Raw genomic sequence first — 20739 nt, forward strand, 5'->3', positions numbered from 1 at the left:
TGTTGCCGATGGACGACGTGGGCGGCCCATAAACAAACTCCACGAAAAAAGAAATTGCCTACCTTTCATAGTTGATAAAAAAAATATTGTCAAAATTTAAATCACTTAAACCGTATATTTAAAATTTAGAAAGGGGCTTTGCCGATACATTTCGCTTCATACAGTTATAACAGTTAGGCAAGTGTTTGCGATAGTTCAGTTGGACAAGCTAAATAAAAAATCAATAAATGTCCAAATTATATCTATTGTAAAAGGGACTAGTTCACGTTTTACAGGATTTTGACATGGGATAATATAATTTCGTGTAAAATGTGAACAGAATGGTTGTGTCATTTGATAAAACATTAAAATAATTCTTAACCAGAGTCGTTCGATAACATTTTTTAATGTAACAGAAAATGCTCTTTTATGTTGAAAAGGGATAGAAAAGCTATGGAAAATAAATGATTTAAGGCTAAGTTTTAGAAAGTGAGTTCCTGCGAATTACTTTCAAGTGTCTTTTCAGTAAGGTAAGTTAAATTGCTTCATTACAGTCAAGTTGCTGTCAGAAAATATGTTAGAGAGCATTTGAGTCTGTCATTGAATCCTTTAAATAAATAGAAGAACAATGCGAATAAACGGATTCAATGTATACAACATATATAGTAATATTATGTTGAAAAATATTGAACTTAAAGGAAAATGCCATTTTTGTTAAAGTAAGACTCAAACATTTTCATACATAAGATATGTAAAATAATTATTCTTGAAATGGGTTCCACACAACGCCGCATCACAACGAATGCTCGATCATAAGCAGAATTGTCGTAAATAAAGGAATTACCTATCAATTACATCACTTTTTAATTCCGTCAATTCAACCGAGCGGAATCAATGTGATATGGCCGCCAATATGTATTCTCAAATTAGCGCTTTTGTTTAAATTTGAATTGCAATTGCGCAAATCAATAATGAACACTGCGGCATTGCAATTACATCTATATTTTTTCATATGCTGAATTGTAAATATGGTTTAAGACACCTTCTTGGTATAAATTTCGAAATATCATTTTCAAATATCGGTAGGGACGGACGATGCTTATTCAACAACATTCAAATGTTGATAAAGAGAATTCATTTAGATTTAACGTTGGCATAATTATGGCTAGCGTTTTTGCTCTGTTCCTGCAAAAACATATGACTCTAAACACATGCCAAGACAACAACACGTTATAAAAAGAGGTCATTGAGAACAAATTAGTTTCAAAATCTGTCCTTAATACAGATATAAGTACTATAGTGTTATAACTAGTAAATGCCGATCTGTTATTTAGAAAGAAATAAACACACTCAAATCATGTCAAAACGATTGCACATGTAATTAATGCAAACGAATTAATTTCAATCATTATTAGGACGATAATACGACAAAACTACCAAGTTTTTTTTATATGTCGGTAACTAATTCATTACGTATTTTAGATATTTGATAAACTTGAATGAAGGTTATATCTTTAAAACCCCAATTTGTATTGTCTTTATCAATTACCTCATTTATTCATGGTGTGCATTAATACGAGTGAATAAATGTGATGACTTCACTTGAATTGACTTTCGGCAACGTATACACTGTTAACGTTAGTATGGTTAACTTAAACATATAAACATTTGAATAACGTTGGTATCGTTATGATCAGTGCTTTTGCTGTTATACTGAAGTAGGATATACCTTTCTCATCTTGTGTATTGTAAAAACAAGTTATTGTAATCAGAACTTTGCTATCCATACAGATTCGAAATCTGTACTTGGTACTGGTATATATATAATTATATATATAATAACTGGTTTATGTTGAACTTTTATTTAAAACTAAACACACAAAAGTCATGTTTTCAAAAACGTTTTTGTCCTTTGAAATTGCTTTATACAAAGCATGCATGTCCGCTCGGCATAAGACAACACATACTGTTAGTGGTTGGTAAGCTGAAAATAAGACTTAATTGAGATTCTTCTTAAATTTCATCTCGATTTAAGCACCCTAGGCAGTATCAGATTCCTTCACCTCGCCTGATCCGGCTGTTCTATCATCACTGTCGTTAGTGCGCTCCTCCAATACATCTGATGCCATGCAGATCAGCTTCCGGAGCGCCATAAGAGCAAACGTGTGTACTGCCACTTCCGTTTCAACCTCACTGTGGTAGTTTTTCACTGGGAAAACATTGTTTGGTGGAATACCAAGCATCTCGCTGACTTTTTCAACGGCGGCATTGACCACTTGATGCTTGAAAACGTCAGCAAGATCGTCTGCTATATCTTTGTGAAGTTTGTCGATTTTTGTAAGAATGACAACGAGCTGAATGCCTAAATGTGAAAAAATCAAAATTGACAGTATTTTATGCTAACCAATGTTTCATTGGTATTCAATATTTCTTAAAGCATTCGAATAACGAGTAACTTTATTTATTTCTTGAATTAAATATAGTTACCTTTCTCTAATATCAATCGTTTGCAGTCATTTATCATACACTTGATTGTCGGCGACAAATCACTGACTGTCGATGCGTCCAACACAAGAGCGACGCTGTGAATTTCTTGTGCAAGTGTAGGTTTTGAAATAAAACCAACGCTCCTTAGGCTTACGTGACGATACGGGGAAAACTGAAACAATTTACCAGGTAGCTACTTTATCTCTACGAAATATGTATAAATTATATTCGTAAAATGGATGATGATTAATAACATCATATTGCATGGTTTTCTTTCTGACACTATGGTTAACTTATAATATTTAATCTTAAAACAATGGCAAATAGCCGTAAGAAATCGTCGTAAAATACAACGATCATTCGGTTATGGACAGCAAGATTTCTGGCCGGTTTCTAAACGTCCCTTTTATCCAGTATATAAGTTTCAAATGATAATACTTAATTTATAATTACCGTAAGCTATTGTAGTGCAACATTTCAATAAACTAAAACAGCTGAGTAATTGGTTACCTCATACCAATGCGGTAAATGACCGTCCAAAAGGAAGTGCAAGTTAATTGCATCCATCCCAGAACTCTCCCCAAGACCTGGTGTGTCACAGAGGTGTAACCGGAGAAGCGAACCGTCCGCCTGGCGTACTTGGTAAGGAACGTACTGAAATTGAAAGAGTTTACATACGAAACCGTAGGATAGAATCTCACCTTACATTAAAACTTTGGTTAGTTATATTTTCTAATAAAATCATGAGTACATTTGCATGATCCCTTCTCTAGGTATTCCATGATAACTATCGCCTAAGTACCTTTCTTTGAGATTTCAATAGTTTACCCTTTTGGTAACCCCCTGCTCGCTCTCTCCAACTGCAACCTTTTGTATCACTTTTCCGGCAAAAGCGGAAAGAACTGCGTTGATGAAGCTCGATTTCCCCCCACTGATAGGACCAATCAGCAGCAAACAGAAGTTGGTGACGTCACTTCCATTGGGTGGTCTCAATGGCGCTAACTCTTCTGTTAATAGTTTGATATACTGAAAGCATCAGGATATATGAATAAAGGGTTCACTATAGAATTCCGGCTTCATAATATGTATAAAAGTTGGTTAAAAACATGTCTAATATGTCACTAAATTTATGTTGCCCGATGAATGTCATCGGTTATCAATTAAATTATAAGTTAACTGTCCTACGTGTAGTGCTTTGTAACTACCCATCGCTATGTATGTTTTATAAATTCAAAGCATAAATAATACATTGTTATATATAGGGCCAGTTCTCCAACACAAGGCCCAAGGATCAATGCTAAGAAATAAACAAACAGTGCACAGAACACTACACACTAAACACAACACATTATTCGTTTTAATAAAGGAACTCGGACGTTGACTGCATGCTTTTTCTAATCTTATAAAGTAGCATAGAAAGTTGTTGCACAAGCTATGCACAACTTTAATTAACTACCTGCAAACGTACCCATGGATAAATTATCTGATTTTATACAATGAAATGCATATGTATAAATAACAATTAAAGTTGAATATGGATGCCAGGTGACCCCACATAATTTGGACGTCAGTTGGTTGATAACAATACAAAAATGTATATAAAATGTAGTTTTGTGATATTATCCTGCTAAAAAAACATGTTTAGAGTATAAGGTTTTGCATTTATTTCTCGATATATAATGCCGACTTTTAAATGATACCAAGTCCTTAAAATAATATGCTTAGTATCCGATATTCTTTTATACAGATAACATCGCTTCTAATAGCATATTTATCAATACGAGTCTCCTATACAAAGGGGAATTATACAAAACAAAACAGAAATATAAATCTTAACGCAAAATAATTAAATTGCAAAGGTAAGGGTTTGAAAAATCGGAAAAAACATGTAAACTTGTTCACCTGGGTTACTTGATTTTTAACCCTTTACATACTTCCTTTACCATTGTTTATAAGAAGAATACGTTTTACCTCGTCACTAAAATCACTGCACTTCCGCCAAGGTCGATGACGTTTCTTGCCATCTGCACCTGTATGGATCAAAACTGTTTAATAAATGTGTATTATAAAATACGTGTTGCGTTTGTTTAAACATCAAAGTACACGCCTTATTTTAGAATTAAGTGAATTGCTATTCACGGTGAACGTAAAAGTAAAAGAATGAAATTAAAAAAACAACTGGAAATGGATTTTTGCTGAGCGAAACGTAGTTTCTTCATAGAGAACGAAATAACAAAACGCCTCACCGGAAACAGCGTACACTTCCATCTCCGTGACAACCATATTCCCGTTGTTGATGGCTTCGTTAGATATGTTGTTGTTTTTATAACTATTCCCTAAGGCAAGTCTTCCATTAAAGTTAAACGTTCAATCTTCATTTCTACAAACAGAGTCTGTGAAAGTGACCAAATCATTAAAGTCTGCACTGCGCTGCGCCGCAAAATACAATGTATTACTATTTTGTGTCGGTCGGAACGTTTTAACAACATGTTCTCCCGAGCTCATCAATTGAAAGATGAAGGAGGTGTCATCTTTAAAGTGACCCCCGGAGCTCTGCCAACTCAGCCCCGCGTAACCCCCATACACAGAACCCTGTGGGTTGTAAAGGACAGTCACAGTTGGACCCTGGTTGTCACATCTTTGGTGAAATTCAGTGGCGTTGCAAGCGTCTCTTGTGATGCTGTATAGAAGTTTGAAATGCTTCGGTCCAGAGCCAATCATAACTTCCAGGAGGTCCATCTGACTTTCGGTCAATTTTCCCTCCATTCTGAAAATGTTCCATTCATAAAGTGAGCCCAAAAAAGAAATAAATTATAACTAAAACTAATAAGTCGCAACCATTTTTAGCCTCTCTATATATGTGCTAAATTATACTTATATAGTAATTATTTAACACACTGACTGCGTATGAGCTCTTTGTTACTGCAAAGAAAATTGTTCAGGATTTCATAGGTACACAACGGTCATATCTTTTCCAGAAAACATTTTGTCAACGATTTCTTCTATAGATTTAGATTGGTCTTATATAGGCTTCTCAGGGCTGACCTATTGAAAACGAAAGAAAAGATATAAGTTTACTATACAAAGTATAATACCTGAATTCCAAATAGTCTGTTAAAACAACAATGCTTTGTGGCGTTCTGGTGATATATTGAAATAAGTGTAGCCAACGTTGTATTTTTAACAAATAAAAATAGATATGTTTAGATTCTGTAGACAATGCACGCTTTATATGATATTAAAGTTTTTAAAGAAATGCTACTTTTGAATGGACTTTTACTTTATATATCAAAACACTAGTTGACATAAAACATACGCTATAAAAACTAAAAGGTTAAATATGTATTTTTAAGGTTCAATATTTCATTTTAAAGTTTCGTTTCGTTCATCAATTATCTGTAAAATATGTATATATTAAGGATATCTTTTAATTATAATATTGAAAAAGCTGTTTCTAGAAACTATATGATATACAGTTGTAAAACCTTTATATGTTGGCATTCCCTTTTCCATATTTTATATGACAAAGGAAAACAAATCTTGATACTCTTTAATAGTTCAAAATTGTAGTTATCCATACTGTATTAGTGATTGCGTTTTGCAGGTAACGGTAATAACTATACCAAAAAAGTAACAAGCCTTTGAAAATACTGTTGATATACGCTACTCGGAGTTCTAGCGCAACTGTAACACTTTTCCAAATATTCATTGCAGAACAGAAATACATTTCACGATAAGAATTGAAAATCAACGTTCTGTATCAATTATCTTTTTTTCGTTTAAACTAGGTGACTAATTTAAAATCAGCTAAGAGGCATTTGAAACAATCGTTGAATTAAATATAGTCAACTATGTTTAATAACGTAAACATTACCAAACCCTGCACACATTCAAAGAAAATTAACGCTATATAACAGTAGGAAAACGAAATAAAATAAAATACAAACCCGCTTGAAACACTTTAGAAACTATTGGATATATCTCACTTAATTTGTTATTACACTCTTTTCTGCGAATCTAACCCGAAAGTGGCAAATATTAAGGTAACTCGAGTAACGCCCCCTATCGTTTTGGATTTTCCTACTTCCTACTTTCGATTTCGGTTGTATCGTATATGAGAGGAAATTTATGCGTCTCATTAAAATACACACATGTAATTAATTTCATTTTATATGATATCGGTTGCTACGGAATGATTGTGTTTCTCTTGTTTATTGTATTCCGCTATGCACAGACACGTTAAAAAAAGCTCTAACGGTCTCCCACTATATAGTTTGACGATTTATGTTGGAATATTCGAAACAAACGTCAAAATATTATTAAGTGTTGGAGAAAGCTAGGCCCAAAATGTCTGAAAATCGTTTTTTGTTTGTAACAAACTAGAACATTTTTGTTTAAAGGGCTTGAGAATTTCAGGTGGGCCTTTCTGAATATTTCTTACTTGAATCACACATGCATGATTTTCTAATGATTGCATTGTTCACACATTAACTCGAGAACGGTTAGACAATGGACATTGGCACAAGGTTGGTCTTTACTCATAGATGACTTTTACATCGTGTTTAGGTAAGTAGGTCAAAGGAAAACTTCACAGAAACAACACTACTATGAAAACTTTGTCCGCAGGTCAAAGGTCGAAATGTTTGTATTCATGTTTTAAAGCTTTATGGAACCATAACAAATTAATGCATTTCAGAAATGTCTTGAAAATCATCTTTATATAATGCCCAACATGCTTCTGACAAAGCGGATCCTTTGGGAGTACACTGTTTTAGAAACATCTCTTGTTTTACTACATCTTCGCTGGCTCGACCTTTACGTCCAGTAGTTGTTGTATTAAGTGTTTTAAAGATTTGGCACTCAATGCAAAGAAATAATTATTAATAAGTCTTCAAAGCGCATACGGAAAATGTCCCTGAGGAGGGACAAAAGGATAACCATCTCATTCCCTGGCATTGTTCGTTTGATAATGCTTCTGGCACTTGTGTAACTAAACTACAGCGGCAAGCCTAGTAGACTTAACTTTAACTTAGAACATTCATTTCAGAGATCACTTCAACACATGTGCATTGACAATCAAAATAATAGGGGAATATACTCAGTTTGTTTTTATCATTTCATTTTATTATTTATATCTATTGTCAACTCTGTATGCTTGTTGAATACTCAATAAAAGTTCGATACTTCAAAAAGTGTTAATACTTTTTTGGAAAGAAATCATATATAATTTTACAGGATGGTTTTGTTTAGCCGAATAAGGATAGGGCGTTTTTTTAATCTGTCTGTTTTAAACTCGTCTGTAGTTTGACGAAAAAAGTCGGTGACCCCGTATTAGAAGTGCAAAGACTTTAACCTTGGCAATAATTTACAAATCTTCGAAGTTATTCGAATATATCTTGGTATACATGATACCAAGGACGATACGCACAAGACCCATAAAACACAGACAATGAACAATATGGGAGATTTAAATTGTCCTAACTAAAGGGCAAATTAGGCCTGAGACAACTTGTTTCATCCCTAATTGACCTAAAAGAACCTTCTAGACAAATAGCAAAATTTGAAAAAAAGAAAGATTTTAGTGTCATTTATCTTAAATGATGATGTTTTAAAAAATGGCATTTTGACATTTTACAGCCAAATTTTATTGTATTATAGGCCATGGGTTTTATAACCGATGGTGAAAGTTTATTTTGTATGTCAACATGAGCTTTAATTGATTCATTTGGTTCATATCAATATGCCAATGGGCTAGAATACGCTAGCACCAGTGAGACGTTTAATGTAACCAGCGTTTAGAAGCGTTTTCAAGCAAGTCTTTTAAAGATCTAATTCTTTTAGCATGCGCTTTATATCGTACTTGAACTAATTCATTTTATCAATACTATAATGTCTGCTTTTGCTGACAGGTACAGAATAACAAAATCAATCAATGTGTTTTACTCATAGTTCATAACCAATTTACCTGACTAAGGTAGAAGCATTTAATTGTTTTATATTGCATCGAAATGTTACAAGGCACACGATTTCGACAGAATACATGTTCTCGACATACACGCTTAATTACAAAATACACATCGTCAATTTCTGACTCATTTTTGCAAAATGTATCCATAAAGTTAATCCGACCTAGTATACTGCATGTACTACCTTATCAAGTACGTCAGAGAGACGGACCATCTTCCGGTTTTGTAACACGCCGGGTCTTGGGGATCATTCGGGAATGGACGCTGTAAACTGTACCTTGTAAATGGCCACGTTCTTTCTTCGGTCGAAGAAATGTCGTTTTTCAACTAACGATTATCAGTCGATTCGATAAAAATGTAAATGTAATAACTTAAAAAGTAATTCAATAATACTGTACACAAAAATTGACACTGAAAATTCCTATAAAGAATATTGTAAATGAAGGCTTGTTGCATAACCGGATAAGGTCGAGCCACGTAAAATTTGGTATGGCCAAGATACAAATAAAGATAAACAAATAATACAAATATAATGACAGAATTACATTACATTAAATAAAAAAATATTTTAAATGCATATATTGGCAATTGAAATAAAAAATATAGTTAATAATCGAGTTATACAATCTATATCATTATAAAGTATTATCATTACCATCATTATCATCGCTATTTTGATCATTACTGTTATTATCAAAATAAGGCTCTAAAGACGAATGTTAAAACAAAGGGTTTATTTTGTTTAGACATAAACTTATTATTAAGTTATGAACATTAAAGCCCTTTCTCTTATTCAACGTTCACAGCCCACGTCCAGGTTTATGTGCCATAGAGCTTCCTGATACATCTAACATATAGGAAAACTGAGAACCAGAGTTATCTTCTGGTCATAACAGCTTTTAAGAGGGAGGGCTTCCAGGGAGCTGAAGCACGGATTTCAGTAACTTTAGTACTTTGAGTTGTGATTTTGATTACCAGAACAAGTAAAATAGCGATCACTTTGACTAAAATCTCCTACTTTTTGACACGAACAGCAACTGTAAGATTCCGAACAAAGAACGTTTCCGTTTGTTTTTCTTAAAAACTCTTACTTCTTTTTCCTTAGTACTCTTATTTACTTCTTTTTTCTTAGTACTCTTATTTTCTAAGTCAGTTCTAACGCATTTTCAGACGTATACATTACACCGTACTGTATACAGTACGTTATTCCTCAATATAAAACAAAGTGATACCCTTAAAGAATAAATATACTTAGCGTCTTTTTGCTTTAATAATACCTGTTAAGTAAACAATCCTTTAATCATTCCACTCAATTCTGTCTGACAATCGAAACCGAAAGTTGATGATATTTTCTTCAAGTTAATCGAGTAACGTCCCCTATATTTTCTGAAAATCTACTTTCGCTTTTGGTTTTTATTGCATAGGAATACTTCATATAGTAAGGTACGCTTAGGTAGATTTATTTGTTGTTTTGATAATTGTATATTCAGTGTTGTTAATGTCTGACGTGTAATACTCAATTCGTATTTATTAATGTACAATTAGTGTTTTATCAAGAACATAATAACAATTTGCTTTAGATTCCGTGCATCATTCTTCAATTAGATAAAGAAAGAATTCTGCTTTATAGTGTTTCATTACATCTTGATATGTTTACCATTTACTTGTTTTTTTCATTGTCACTTTTATATTGTTTTATGTTAACCCATAATATGTTTAATTTATTATGCGGGTGCAAGACACCCGGAATAAAATACTCAGGGAATCATTATCATTTGAGTAAACAGATACTTTTATGATGGGTAGTCGAATATTGTTTGATATATATTGTTATTGCTTCTTAATTTATTAAACCTTTTCTGACATTAATCTGTGTTGTTTGCCATCTTTGGCCCGCTACTACAATCTATTGTATCACAGTACTTCTAGATCTACTGTATATAATCTACACAGTTTTCTCCTTGGTTAAAATAAAAATGTTATCTTATCAGGATGTCCTCTATTTGTTTTAACAGTGTAAATTGTTTTGATGATACTGTTTTTGTGTTCACGGTACGTTCGTATATTAACTTTAAGCAGGTTGTTTTTGTAAACTGTCAATAAGATCAATTACATGTGTATCGCATAAAAGGTAATAACTCAACTCGTAACGCCAATTTGGACAAGTTCTTGTTGATTTGAATCTTGTTCTTGTTGAAGTTAAGTATGCCAATTCGGCATATGTTTTTATAATTAATAGAGCCGCACTGCGTGATTTTGGGCCTTCGGACATACACAAATTTGTTTGTTTTATTACATGGGCGATTTCAATCAAATGACTTTAAAGGAAATAATACTGAAACAATCATGGCGACATCACTTTAATTACGCATTATTCGTGTTTTCAAGTGAGACCATGTTAACAGTCAAAGTATATGTTTGTTATACATGTGTATGCATTGATACTGGATAAGAGTGTCACTTTAAACAGTTGCCATGGTAACTTTAGAGTTTAGTTTTCTTAAGAAACTGTAATTGTTGTCTAAAAACCTTTGTATTTTCAATGTGATACTTTTTTAGCATGTCCGCTTCAGTCAAGGAAATATTTCTGTTATTTGTTAATCATTTGGTCATACTTTATATACAATTATTTTTATAATTTAACCTTGAAAATTGCTGACTATCTCATACTTATATTGAAATATTCAGAATTGCTAGATGGGTTGAAGTTCACCTTTATTGCAATTGTCAGGCAAATCATGGCAAGATATTAATTATTCTCCTTTTTAACAAAAAGGGATGTTTAAAGCATTTTTTGTATTTTTATTGAATGGTTACCATGGCAACTAATTTTTTGTTTGCCTTTAATCTTCCTATTTATAAGACTATTAATTGTAAAAATGCAACAGTCAAGCAGTGAATGGAAGAATGTAAATGTTCTTTGTCTTTTACCTTTTTCAAGCTCATTCTTCAAAATATAAAGCATTTTTAAAATTTCTTAAAAATGGACGTTTTTTCATCATTTTTTTAAAGTGAAATAATTTGCTTAAAACATTGTTTAGGTTCTGATATTTAGGAATGTGTATTAAATTTATAGAAAATAAACAAAATGTGTTGTTTGACATTATTTATTTCATTTAAATTCCGAAGTTTTGAATTTGACCTATTTTGGCAGAAAAATTGATAAAAATGGAAAATTAAAAGGGCCATAATTCTGTAAAAAAAATGATGGATTTTGAAAAAATGTGCATATTTGAGTTTGTAATGACGTAACCTTTAAAATTATATATCACTTTAATATACCGCATTAAATTAATTTTTTACGTTGTTATTGCTACCATGTAGTACGCATTTCGAATACATAAATTGACGTTAAGCACATGACGTCATAACGAAAGTACATAATTTAAATGACGTGCAACATTTAAATTATCAATACTACAACTAGTGAATACTTTTAGTTGTTTTATATGAATGTAGTCAATATAAGCCGGTACGAAATTTATGGTTGCTGTGGAAACAATAGTAAACTAATGGTCATAAATCTGAGAGAAAATTATGTGCCAATTCTTTAAAAGCAGTTTGTTTAAGTGTTTTTTGTATTGATTAAATCATTTGAAATATTTATGTCCGCCCTAATTCACACGATGCGGTTCAATTTTAATCATAACAATATTTTAAAATTGTTCTCAGTTGAGACTGGATACATTTATTTTCGTGATTTTTGGGCCTGGGCCCGTATTTACAAATGATCATAAGTCTGATTTCTGATTTAGTCTCAGAAAGATAATTTTATTTCGAAACTTGAACGAGTATTTGACGACTAACTATGCATATGCATCCCTTCAGAACTGCAGTAAATCATGAATCGACTTGTGCCCTTTCCTTTCAACATCACCTTTGATATTATATATCCAGGTAGCGTTATATAGAATCATCTTCATAATACAATAATAACCTCAGGGCCAAGCTCCGTATTCAAACAGTCAAATATAAACCCTGTTTAAAATAAACACATGGTAACGCGATACACAAACTTACACATTTAAACAAACACGACAAACAGACCATACACACATCAGCATATCTTTTTCGTTCGACAATTTAATATATCTTACTTCAGGTTTAAATTCGAATTGCCATATTTCTTATAAAGGCAAATGTAAAAGCATTGTAACTCTTTGTACCATTGGAAATAAAACAGTTCTTGTTGAGTTTATGGAAAAGGTACACTTTTAAATAAAGAGGCTTCATATATACATATATGATAAATGATATTTTTGTGCACTGTATATACTATGTTATGAAATTGAATTAATATTGTTTAATTTAATACGGACCAAGTGGCTGAAATGTATTCGCAAAGTAAACGTTTATTTTGCTTCTCACTATGCATCTTAAACGTTTCAGAATGGCGGGAAAACTGACCAAAGAACACATGAACCTACTAGAAGGCATGATCGGCTGTGGGCCGAAGAGCTTTAAACTGCTATACAGCATCACAAGGGACGGATGCAGCGCCGCCGAGTTTCACCGGAAGTGTGACAATCAAGGACCTACCGTGACGGTTCTCCTCAACCCACAGGGTTCTGTGTATGGTGGATACGCGGGCATCAATTGGAAGAGTACTGGGGGTTTCACCATGGATGACACCGCATTCATCTTCCAGCTGGTGTTCTCGGGAATACGTGTTGTGAATATATTTAGACCAAAAGATGCATCGAAAGCGTTGTACTTCGGTTGTAATCGCAGTGCCTGGTTTGGTAATCCAGATTTCGAACCATTTTTAAACACTATTTCAGTGAATAAAGACGGAACATTTTCTCTTAATGGCAGACTTACTTTAGGAACATGTTATAACAGTAACAACGTTTCTAACGACGCCATCCACAACGGGAGCATGGTTGTCACGGAGTTGGAAGTGTACGCTGTCTCCGGTGAGGCGTTATTGTTGTGAAATATGTTTTATTGTATAAGTTTGTTTACATGGTGTGTATTTGTTAAAACAAATATTAGGATAAACGGGGCGTTAATGATTTATTGCGTTTTTATTATGGAAATCATACCTTGAGCATAACTTTTTTCCCTTGTTGTTCACTTTTTTACGCATTTATTTTTAAGGATCGTCATATTAATAACATGCTAATGTCGAGATAAAAACAGTAATTTTGAAATGTGTATTTTACCACCAGCAGATGACACTCGAACATCAACACCCAAGCAAACAACTTGGCGAAAAACACCAGCTCTGAATGAAGAGGTATGTTGTTTTTTCTTCATGTTAGATACACAACAATGATCAATATCCGGGCAGAAAATGTTTTAGGTTTGTGGGTTTTATTAAGAAGACGGTCTTAATGCTTCAGTATACTTCATAATTTACTGAAGAGATAGCTTGCCATAGAAGCTGCTCTCTCATAGTGACTATTTTGACATTTCATTTTTAAATTTTGTCTATGAATGAGCAAAGTTTTGAGTTAATGTCTGAAAACCAGTGATACCAGACGGCTGATAAAAGATCAGATCAGATCTCAGTTTTTCATATCTGCGTTCGAGGTTTTCGGCAGTTTTCAAATCAATTGAGATCTGTTCTATTGTGAGTTAACTTATATGACTGTCAAGTAGGCATTGAGGCCAAAATCAGGTGATTTTGAGACAAATATTTAAAGAAAAGCCAAAAATGTCCATCTGTGAGAGCGAAGCTTTAAGTGGTGTTGTAGTTGTAATTAACAATAAAAAGGGCGCATTCTTGTTTCTTAATGGTCAATTTATATTCTAAAGAACAATGTTATTGCCAAATTACAGTACATTTCAAAGATTGCAGAAGAGCTTGCGTCAATAACTCCACCAAGAGGAAGTGGAATTACGGACTTCCGATTGTTACTTGTTGGCCCTGTCGGTGCGGGAAAATCCAGCTTTATCAATACCGTCATGTCCCCGTTCGCCGACAGAATAATAAATAAAGCCGCCGTCGGTACTTCATCGCAGAACGTCACAAGAAAGGTACGGAATGGCAGCGTAATTTTTACAAAACGTTTTGATGGTTGTCTTATTCTCTGATGCTAAGATATAATAATTATTTTGTTTGAACAAAATCTTGAAAGGGAAACGTACGTTTTAAATAGAAGTGGTTCTATAAGTCATCAAACTCTAAATGATGCTGACAAATCAAAAGTCTCATAAATGAATCAGTAATTCTTGCATACGCTCATGATAATGCATACAACTATCTCGTAGAATCAAAAGTAAACAACATTACAATGAACAAGTTTCTGTCTTCAGCATAACCATGACATATTTATATACTATTTACAGTACATAACTTACCCAGTCCGCAAAACAGGCGGCTCATGTCTCAACTTTAGGCTTTGTGACACGCCCGGTATCGGGGACCATTCGGGGATGGATGCGGTGAACATTAACTTCCTGCTAGATGGTCATGTTCACTCTTCCTTTGAGGTACTATTATATCACCAACAAAAAATATAAAGCCTCCAGTTAATGTATATGTAGCTAAACTTAAAGGCCGGGATACCTGACCCCAAATAGCCTACCGGACAACAATTAAGCCTATTTGGCAGATGAAGCGTGGTTAATCGGGTTTATGAGGTCTACTCTGGTCAGCAGTTTTGATTGTAAACATTCACATGGCTTGTGGTGTTATATCATTCGGACAGAGTGGTACAGAAAAATTTGTCCATTGGTTTCTCATTTGAGTTTAGATAAATAAAGTTTCATATACCATGACCAATACTTCTACGAATTGTGTTATAATAAGCCATTTGATAGTATATATCACCCCAGATAACGGATGTTTTCCACCATATGACAGTTACATACTCATAGTATGATAGTAAACCTGTAGTAAACAGGAATTGGTAATGAAATGCAGTTGGCCGTTAGAGGGTCATGAACTTGCAAGATATGTCAATCAACATTGCTGGGAAATTTGAATTTGTTTGAGAGTTATAAAAATAATATTTGCAAGTAGTATTTATAACTGTTTGAAAGATTTAAAATTCATAAAATATGTTTATGAAACATTTAATGAACCATCTTGCAAATTTTAGCATTTTGTGTTCGTTAATTATTTGTATATTTGAAGAAATAAACTGGCAGTCTGTACTAGCAGACAGCTCTGTGAGGTCAAGTGAAGTGGCCATTTTTCTGACTGTCTGCCTTTTATACTATTACCCCGGCCTTTGAAGCCACTGTATTAATTAATTGGTCGTTTTAGGTAGTTTCATCAACAAGGGCTACTATGTAATACCATTGATGAAAAAAATGAAACATTTGCTTTCACATTTGTTGGTTGGTAATGTGTACCCTGCTCTTCAATGTGTGTGCATGTATGCAAGTGTTTATGCTCTTGCAGTTTTCTTATTCGCGCCACATATCAGCAAAGACGCCTGGGTTTGTACACCGCCCATCGTTAGCCGAGGAAGCCCACTGTGTTGGCATTGTGCTGGATTCTTCTACAATACATGACCTTCCCGCAGTGACCATGACCTTGTTAAACGAACTCAAAAACCTTGCGCTAGAAAAAGGTACGATGTTCATGACTTATATAGAGATAAACGAATTATTGATATAAACAGAATATTGCAGAAAGTAATCCATCGATCTAATATGTTTGTTTTCAAATAAGACATTAAATTTTACCATTATGAAAATTAAGTCTGTTTTGATGTGCCATACTTATCAGTGTCCTCATAGTGACTTGTGTTTCGAATTCCAACCCTCTGTTACATTCAATGATCGACATGTAGGTCAACACATTTCTCTTCAACTAAAGTATCCACTTTGTTCTGCCTAAAAGCTGCACTCTCACAGATTAACCGTTTTGACCACTGTTTTATTTTTTGTCTTGGAATGAGGCAATTTATGCGGAAATGCATGAAAACCAGTGATATAAGGCAGCTGCTAGAATATCAGATCGCAGATTTTCATATTAAAGTTCAAAAATTTATATTTTAGGATTTTTCTTAAAACCTGAGAAACGCGTTTAGCCATAAAACATTAATTTTCGAACGGAAAAATGAAAATCTTCGATCTTTTCTTTTGTCAGCAGTCTTATATCACTGGTTAGCATATATTTACGCTAACATTGGCTCATTCCAAGATAGAAAATAGAAAAAAATGTCAAAACGGTTAATCTGTGAGAGTGTAGCTTAAATAAAAACCTTTTTTATTATGTATAGGCATACCACTTGCGATTGTCCTCACCAAAATAGACAAGCTTCACGAAGATATTGCAGAAAATCTTGCTGACGTTTTCAATCGTCCAGAGGTCAAGGCCGTTGTTGACCAAGTCAGCGAGGCGCTTGGTATACCTCCAAACCACGTGTTTCCGGTTAAAAACTACCACAGCGAGATGGAAACCGAGGTTGCAGTACACGGACTAGTACTCATAGCGCTTCGGAAGATGCTTTTTATTGCTTTAGATGCCCTGGAGGAGCGCACTTCCGCTAACGAAGAGGGGCAAGAGGCTAACGCCGACGTGACGGAATCTGATACTGCCTAGCGTGGCCTCATATATTCACAGTTAACATTAGCGACAAATGCTAATGTCTTGATGCTTTTTAGCAAGCTGCACACTTTAGAAAAATCGTGTTATTTCATGCATATATGGGTGCAACAAAGTTATATTATAGCGAATGTAAGGACATGGAAGTTTGCAAACAGACATTTAATATGTAACTTGCATGTGATAAAAATACAATTGACATGGTAAAAATGAATTGATTTCCCTTAATTTACTGTCACAAAGTATCAACCACATAAGTCTTCGAATGTGTCCTTTAAGTTTCTCTCTAACTTTTAAGCCTGTTTTAGATTCGTTTGCGAATGTTTCAGAGAATTTGCGAAGGAATACTTGTATGTGTAACTACTATTTTACAGAAGTATTGGAACTTTTGTAAAACACTACGTGTATTTATAAATGTACGCTTTAACAGAGGTATAAGAAAGGGTACGGAACATAACTTGTACTTGTGCATGTAGCTTTAACTTAACAGAGGTATTAAAAAGGGTGCGAAACATAACTTCTATTTATACATGTATCTACTACTTAATTGAGGTGTTGTAGAAAGTGTGCGACAGAGTTGTTTTACTTGTTCGTGATACTACGTTTAAACAGAGGTATTAGAGAGGTTGCGAAGCATTACTTCTACTTGTACATGTAGCTACCCCTTAACAGAGATATTAGAGAGGTTGCGAAACATTACTTCTGATTGTACATGTAGCTACGCCTTTATAGAGGTATTTGAAAGGGGGCGAATCATCTCTTCATTTTGCACATGTAACTTCCCCTTAACAGAGGTATTAGAAAGGGTGCCAAACTTTACTTTTACTTGTACATGTAGCTACGCCTTAACGGAGGTAGTAGAACGGTAACGAAACATTACTTCTACCTGTTCATGCAGCCTTGCCTTTACATAGGTATAATGAGTGCAAGACATTACTTCTACTTATACATTACTTTTACCGAAGTAACGATCGTTCAAACAAACACTGCTGCGGAGTTATTTAATTATGATTTTAGAATTCGGACTCGAAGACTGCTGGTTTCACTTGTTTTGGCCATCGGGAATTGGTTGACGGGAATCCATTTTAGCTATACACAAACACGACAAAGAACGATTTTTAATATTTCAATATTGCTATCCACGAGTGCATTGTGTAAAATCCTCGTATAAACTGACTGTCAAGGTTTAATTCCAGTCACACTTGTTGACATTGATTTTAATCCAAGAACATTTGTCATGTTGTCATGTTTTCTTACAAAGCCAGTACGAAAAATGTTAAAAATACACTTGCTACATCTCCCTATAGACTTGATAGATCCACGCAACTGTTTAATGGTTTGTGGTGCTTTATGAATGTAATATGCCCATGAAACATATTATAAATTCAGCCTATTCAATCTTTTAACTTGTCATTAAACAGGCTGGGTAAATATTCCAGATGGAGGTTCATACCTCAATCGGGTTATTATACCCTGATCCAGTTATTTTTAGAATAATGAAATATGTGACCTGTTCTCCCGTTTATAGCAAAATTAACAAAACGAAAATGCATGATAAGAGTAAAAGAACACTTTACAAGAGCTCTATTCCTAACCCTAAACAGCGGTGACACACTCATCAAGCCTGTCTTTGGAAACAGATAGGTCGCTAATGCAATAGAAGTGTACGATGGGCAAGCGCTTTTGAGATATATTTGCTCATTTTTGACATTTCATGCATTCTTTTGTTCTCAATATAGCTTGATTAGGTTACATTTATTCATCAGCAATACATCCCAGCCGGTTACACATCTACCGAAAGTCTACCAAAGACAACGGACAAATGATTTTTTTTATATTCCCCGCAATGTCAACGAACACAAGAACACTACTTATATTCCCCGCAATGTCAACGTACTCATGAACACTACTTATATTCCTCGCAATGTCAACGTACACATGAACACTACTTATATTCCTCGCAATGTCAACGTTCACATGAGCACTACTTATATTCTCCGCAAAGTCAACGTACACATGAAAAAATACTTATATTCCTCGCAATGGCAACGTACATTGTCGACGCTGTTCCTACAAGACGCGTACATTGTTAATGTCTTTGTTTTTCTTATCATAAAATAAATTCTTTGCCTTTTCGTATTTTGATCATAATAATGCATACAAAAACAAACTAACACAATGCGTATTGGTTTGGAGTATATAAATTGACACAAATATTGAATGGCAAATGTTGCTGGCATCTAAGAATCGGTTTACTTGAAGATATGTTTACTTGTGGTTTAATCCCCACTATCTAAATTTGTGGATACCTTTTTCGTCCTTAATAATAGATAAATTAAACCACATATTGATTATTGTTGTCAATACGCAAGAGTCTGTTAACTTGAAGATACATGCAAATTTTGTTAAATCATCACTATCAAAAGTGACGGGTAACTTCTTTTGTACTTACAGCGCCTTACAAAAATGTATCAATACATATTCCGTTGATGGGGGAAATCATGATCGCTTCAACATAGGGTAAAAAGTGTTCCGACGAATCTTCATGTTTTCTAAGGTAACCACGTCAAATAATTCCAGGCGTATCTGTTCAATCTTGTGCTCTATTCCCGGACAGAAATGCAGAGACGCCATTTTGAGAATTTCCATTCGACATTCCCGGAACCACAAAACGTAAATACATTTGTCGAGCATGCAGTTGATTGTATAAACACCGTCAGTCAATAGTTGTTGTGTTAAAACCAAGGGATTAAATAATAATTATAGCAATCGACGTTAAAATGATTACAAGTAAATATGCGAACACAATCATTGTTGCCTTATAATGTTGTAGCGATTTTGTGGTACTCTTGAATCGTCCAGCTTTTGAAGGAATATGCTCCATTCGCACAATTCTATTTATATTTATGTAGCAAACTATTGATGTTACGATGACACTGAAAATTCCTATAAAGAATATTGTAAAGGAAACCTAGTTGCATGATCGGATGACGTTGAGCCACGTAAAATTTGGTATAGCCAAAACACAAACAAAGATAAACAAATAATACAAATATGATAACAAAATAACATAACATTAATTAAAAAATTATTTTAAATGCATGTGATAAACAATATTGAAAATTGAAATAAAAAGTGTAGTTGATAATCGAGCTATACCTTCTATATCGTTATTAAATATTATCATTACTCTCATTACCATTATCATCGCTATTTTTATTATTACTATTATTATCAAAGTTAAAACAAAGGGTTTATTATTTAGATATAAACTTATTATTAAGTTATGAACTTATAAAGCCCTTTCTTTTATTCAACGTTCACAGCCCACGTCCAGGTTTTACGCCATAGAGCTTCCTGATGCATCTTACATATAGGAAAAACTGAGAACCAGAGCTATCTTCTTACCATAAGAGCTTTTAAGATGGAGGGCTTCCAGGGAGCTGAAGCCCGGATTTCAGTAACTTCAGTACTTTGATTTGTGATTTAGATTACTAGAACAAGTAAAATATCGATCACTTTGACTAAAATCTTCTACTTTTTGACACGAACAGCAACTGTAAGATCCGAACAAAGAACGTTTTCGTTTTATTGTTTTTAAAAACTCTTTTTTCTTAGTACTCTTAATTTCTAAAGTCTGTTCTAACGCTTTTTAAGAAGATTACATTACACCGTACATGTATACAGTATGTTATGTTTTACACACACACTAAAGGCACTCAATATAAAATAAGTGATACCCTTAGAGAATAAATATACTAAGCGTCTTTTTGCTTTAATAATACCTAGTAAGTAAACAAT

At 33.8% G+C, this 20739-nt stretch overlaps 2 protein-coding genes across 8 annotated transcripts; one reads left to right on the forward strand and one right to left on the reverse strand.

Moving 5' to 3' along the window:
• Window positions 1–1855: 1855 nt before the first annotated feature.
• LOC128222194 (interferon-induced protein 44-like) lies at window positions 1856–9783 on the reverse strand. Of its 3 annotated transcripts, none has more exons than XM_052931100.1 (7): window positions 9710–9783; window positions 4713–5233; window positions 4438–4496; window positions 3295–3492; window positions 2977–3120; window positions 2467–2638; window positions 1856–2341 (listed from the first exon to the last, which is right to left on the reverse strand). In XM_052931100.1, the coding sequence occupies exons 2-7, from the start codon at window positions 4747–4749 to the stop codon at window positions 2019–2021; spliced, it is 933 nt and encodes a 310-aa protein (XP_052787060.1). In that variant the 5' UTR covers window positions 4750–5233; window positions 9710–9783; the 3' UTR covers window positions 1856–2018. The 3 variants fall into 3 exon arrangements, with proteins under 3 accessions (XP_052787060.1, XP_052787058.1, XP_052787059.1); XM_052931098.1 differs by lacking the exon at window positions 9710–9783 and adding an exon at window positions 8617–8695; XM_052931099.1 differs by lacking the exon at window positions 9710–9783 and adding an exon at window positions 6414–6514.
• LOC128222192 (interferon-induced protein 44-like) lies at window positions 6562–17435 on the forward strand. 5 transcript variants are annotated; one of them, XM_052931092.1, is made up of 7 exons: window positions 6562–6619; window positions 12822–13348; window positions 13604–13671; window positions 14217–14414; window positions 14727–14870; window positions 15787–15958; window positions 16613–17435. In XM_052931092.1, exons 2-7 carry the CDS (start codon window positions 12823–12825, stop codon window positions 16933–16935), a joined length of 1431 nt encoding a protein of 476 aa, XP_052787052.1. In that variant the 5' UTR covers window positions 6562–6619; window position 12822; the 3' UTR covers window positions 16936–17435. The 5 variants fall into 5 exon arrangements, with proteins under 5 accessions (XP_052787052.1, XP_052787056.1, XP_052787054.1 ...); XM_052931096.1 differs by having other exon boundaries at window positions 14229–14414; XM_052931094.1 differs by having other exon boundaries at window positions 13607–13671.
• The last annotated feature ends 3304 nt before the right edge of the window (window positions 17436–20739 follow it).

This window comes from Mya arenaria, chromosome 16 (assembly GCF_026914265.1).
Source record: "Mya arenaria isolate MELC-2E11 chromosome 16, ASM2691426v1".
In the NCBI taxonomy this organism is placed as follows: domain Eukaryota; kingdom Metazoa; phylum Mollusca; class Bivalvia; order Myida; family Myidae; genus Mya; species Mya arenaria.

What these genes read in the sequence shown, in the direction of transcription:
- LOC128222194 (XM_052931100.1), bottom strand. Translation starts at nt 4,749, where the DNA reads ATGGTTGTCACGGAGATGGAAGTGTACGCTGTTTCCG. An exon ending in ATTTACCGCATTGGTATGAG is followed by an intron (nt 2,639 to 2,976) that starts GTAACCAATTAC and finishes AAATTGTTTCAG; the next exon opens with TTTTCCCCGTATCGTCACGT. An exon ending in ACGATTGATATTAGAGAAAG is followed by an intron (nt 2,342 to 2,466) that starts GTAACTATATTT and finishes TTTCACATTTAG; the next exon opens with GCATTCAGCTCGTTGTCATT.
- LOC128222192 (XM_052931092.1), top strand. Translation starts at nt 12,823, where the DNA reads ATGGCGGGAAAACTGACCAAAGAACACATGAACCTACTAGAAGGCATG. An exon ending in CGCAGAACGTCACAAGAAAG is followed by an intron (nt 14,415 to 14,726) that starts GTACGGAATGGC and finishes TACTATTTACAG; the next exon opens with TACATAACTTACCCAGTCCG. An exon ending in AAACCTTGCGCTAGAAAAAG is followed by an intron (nt 15,959 to 16,612) that starts GTACGATGTTCA and finishes TATTATGTATAG; the next exon opens with GCATACCACTTGCGATTGTC.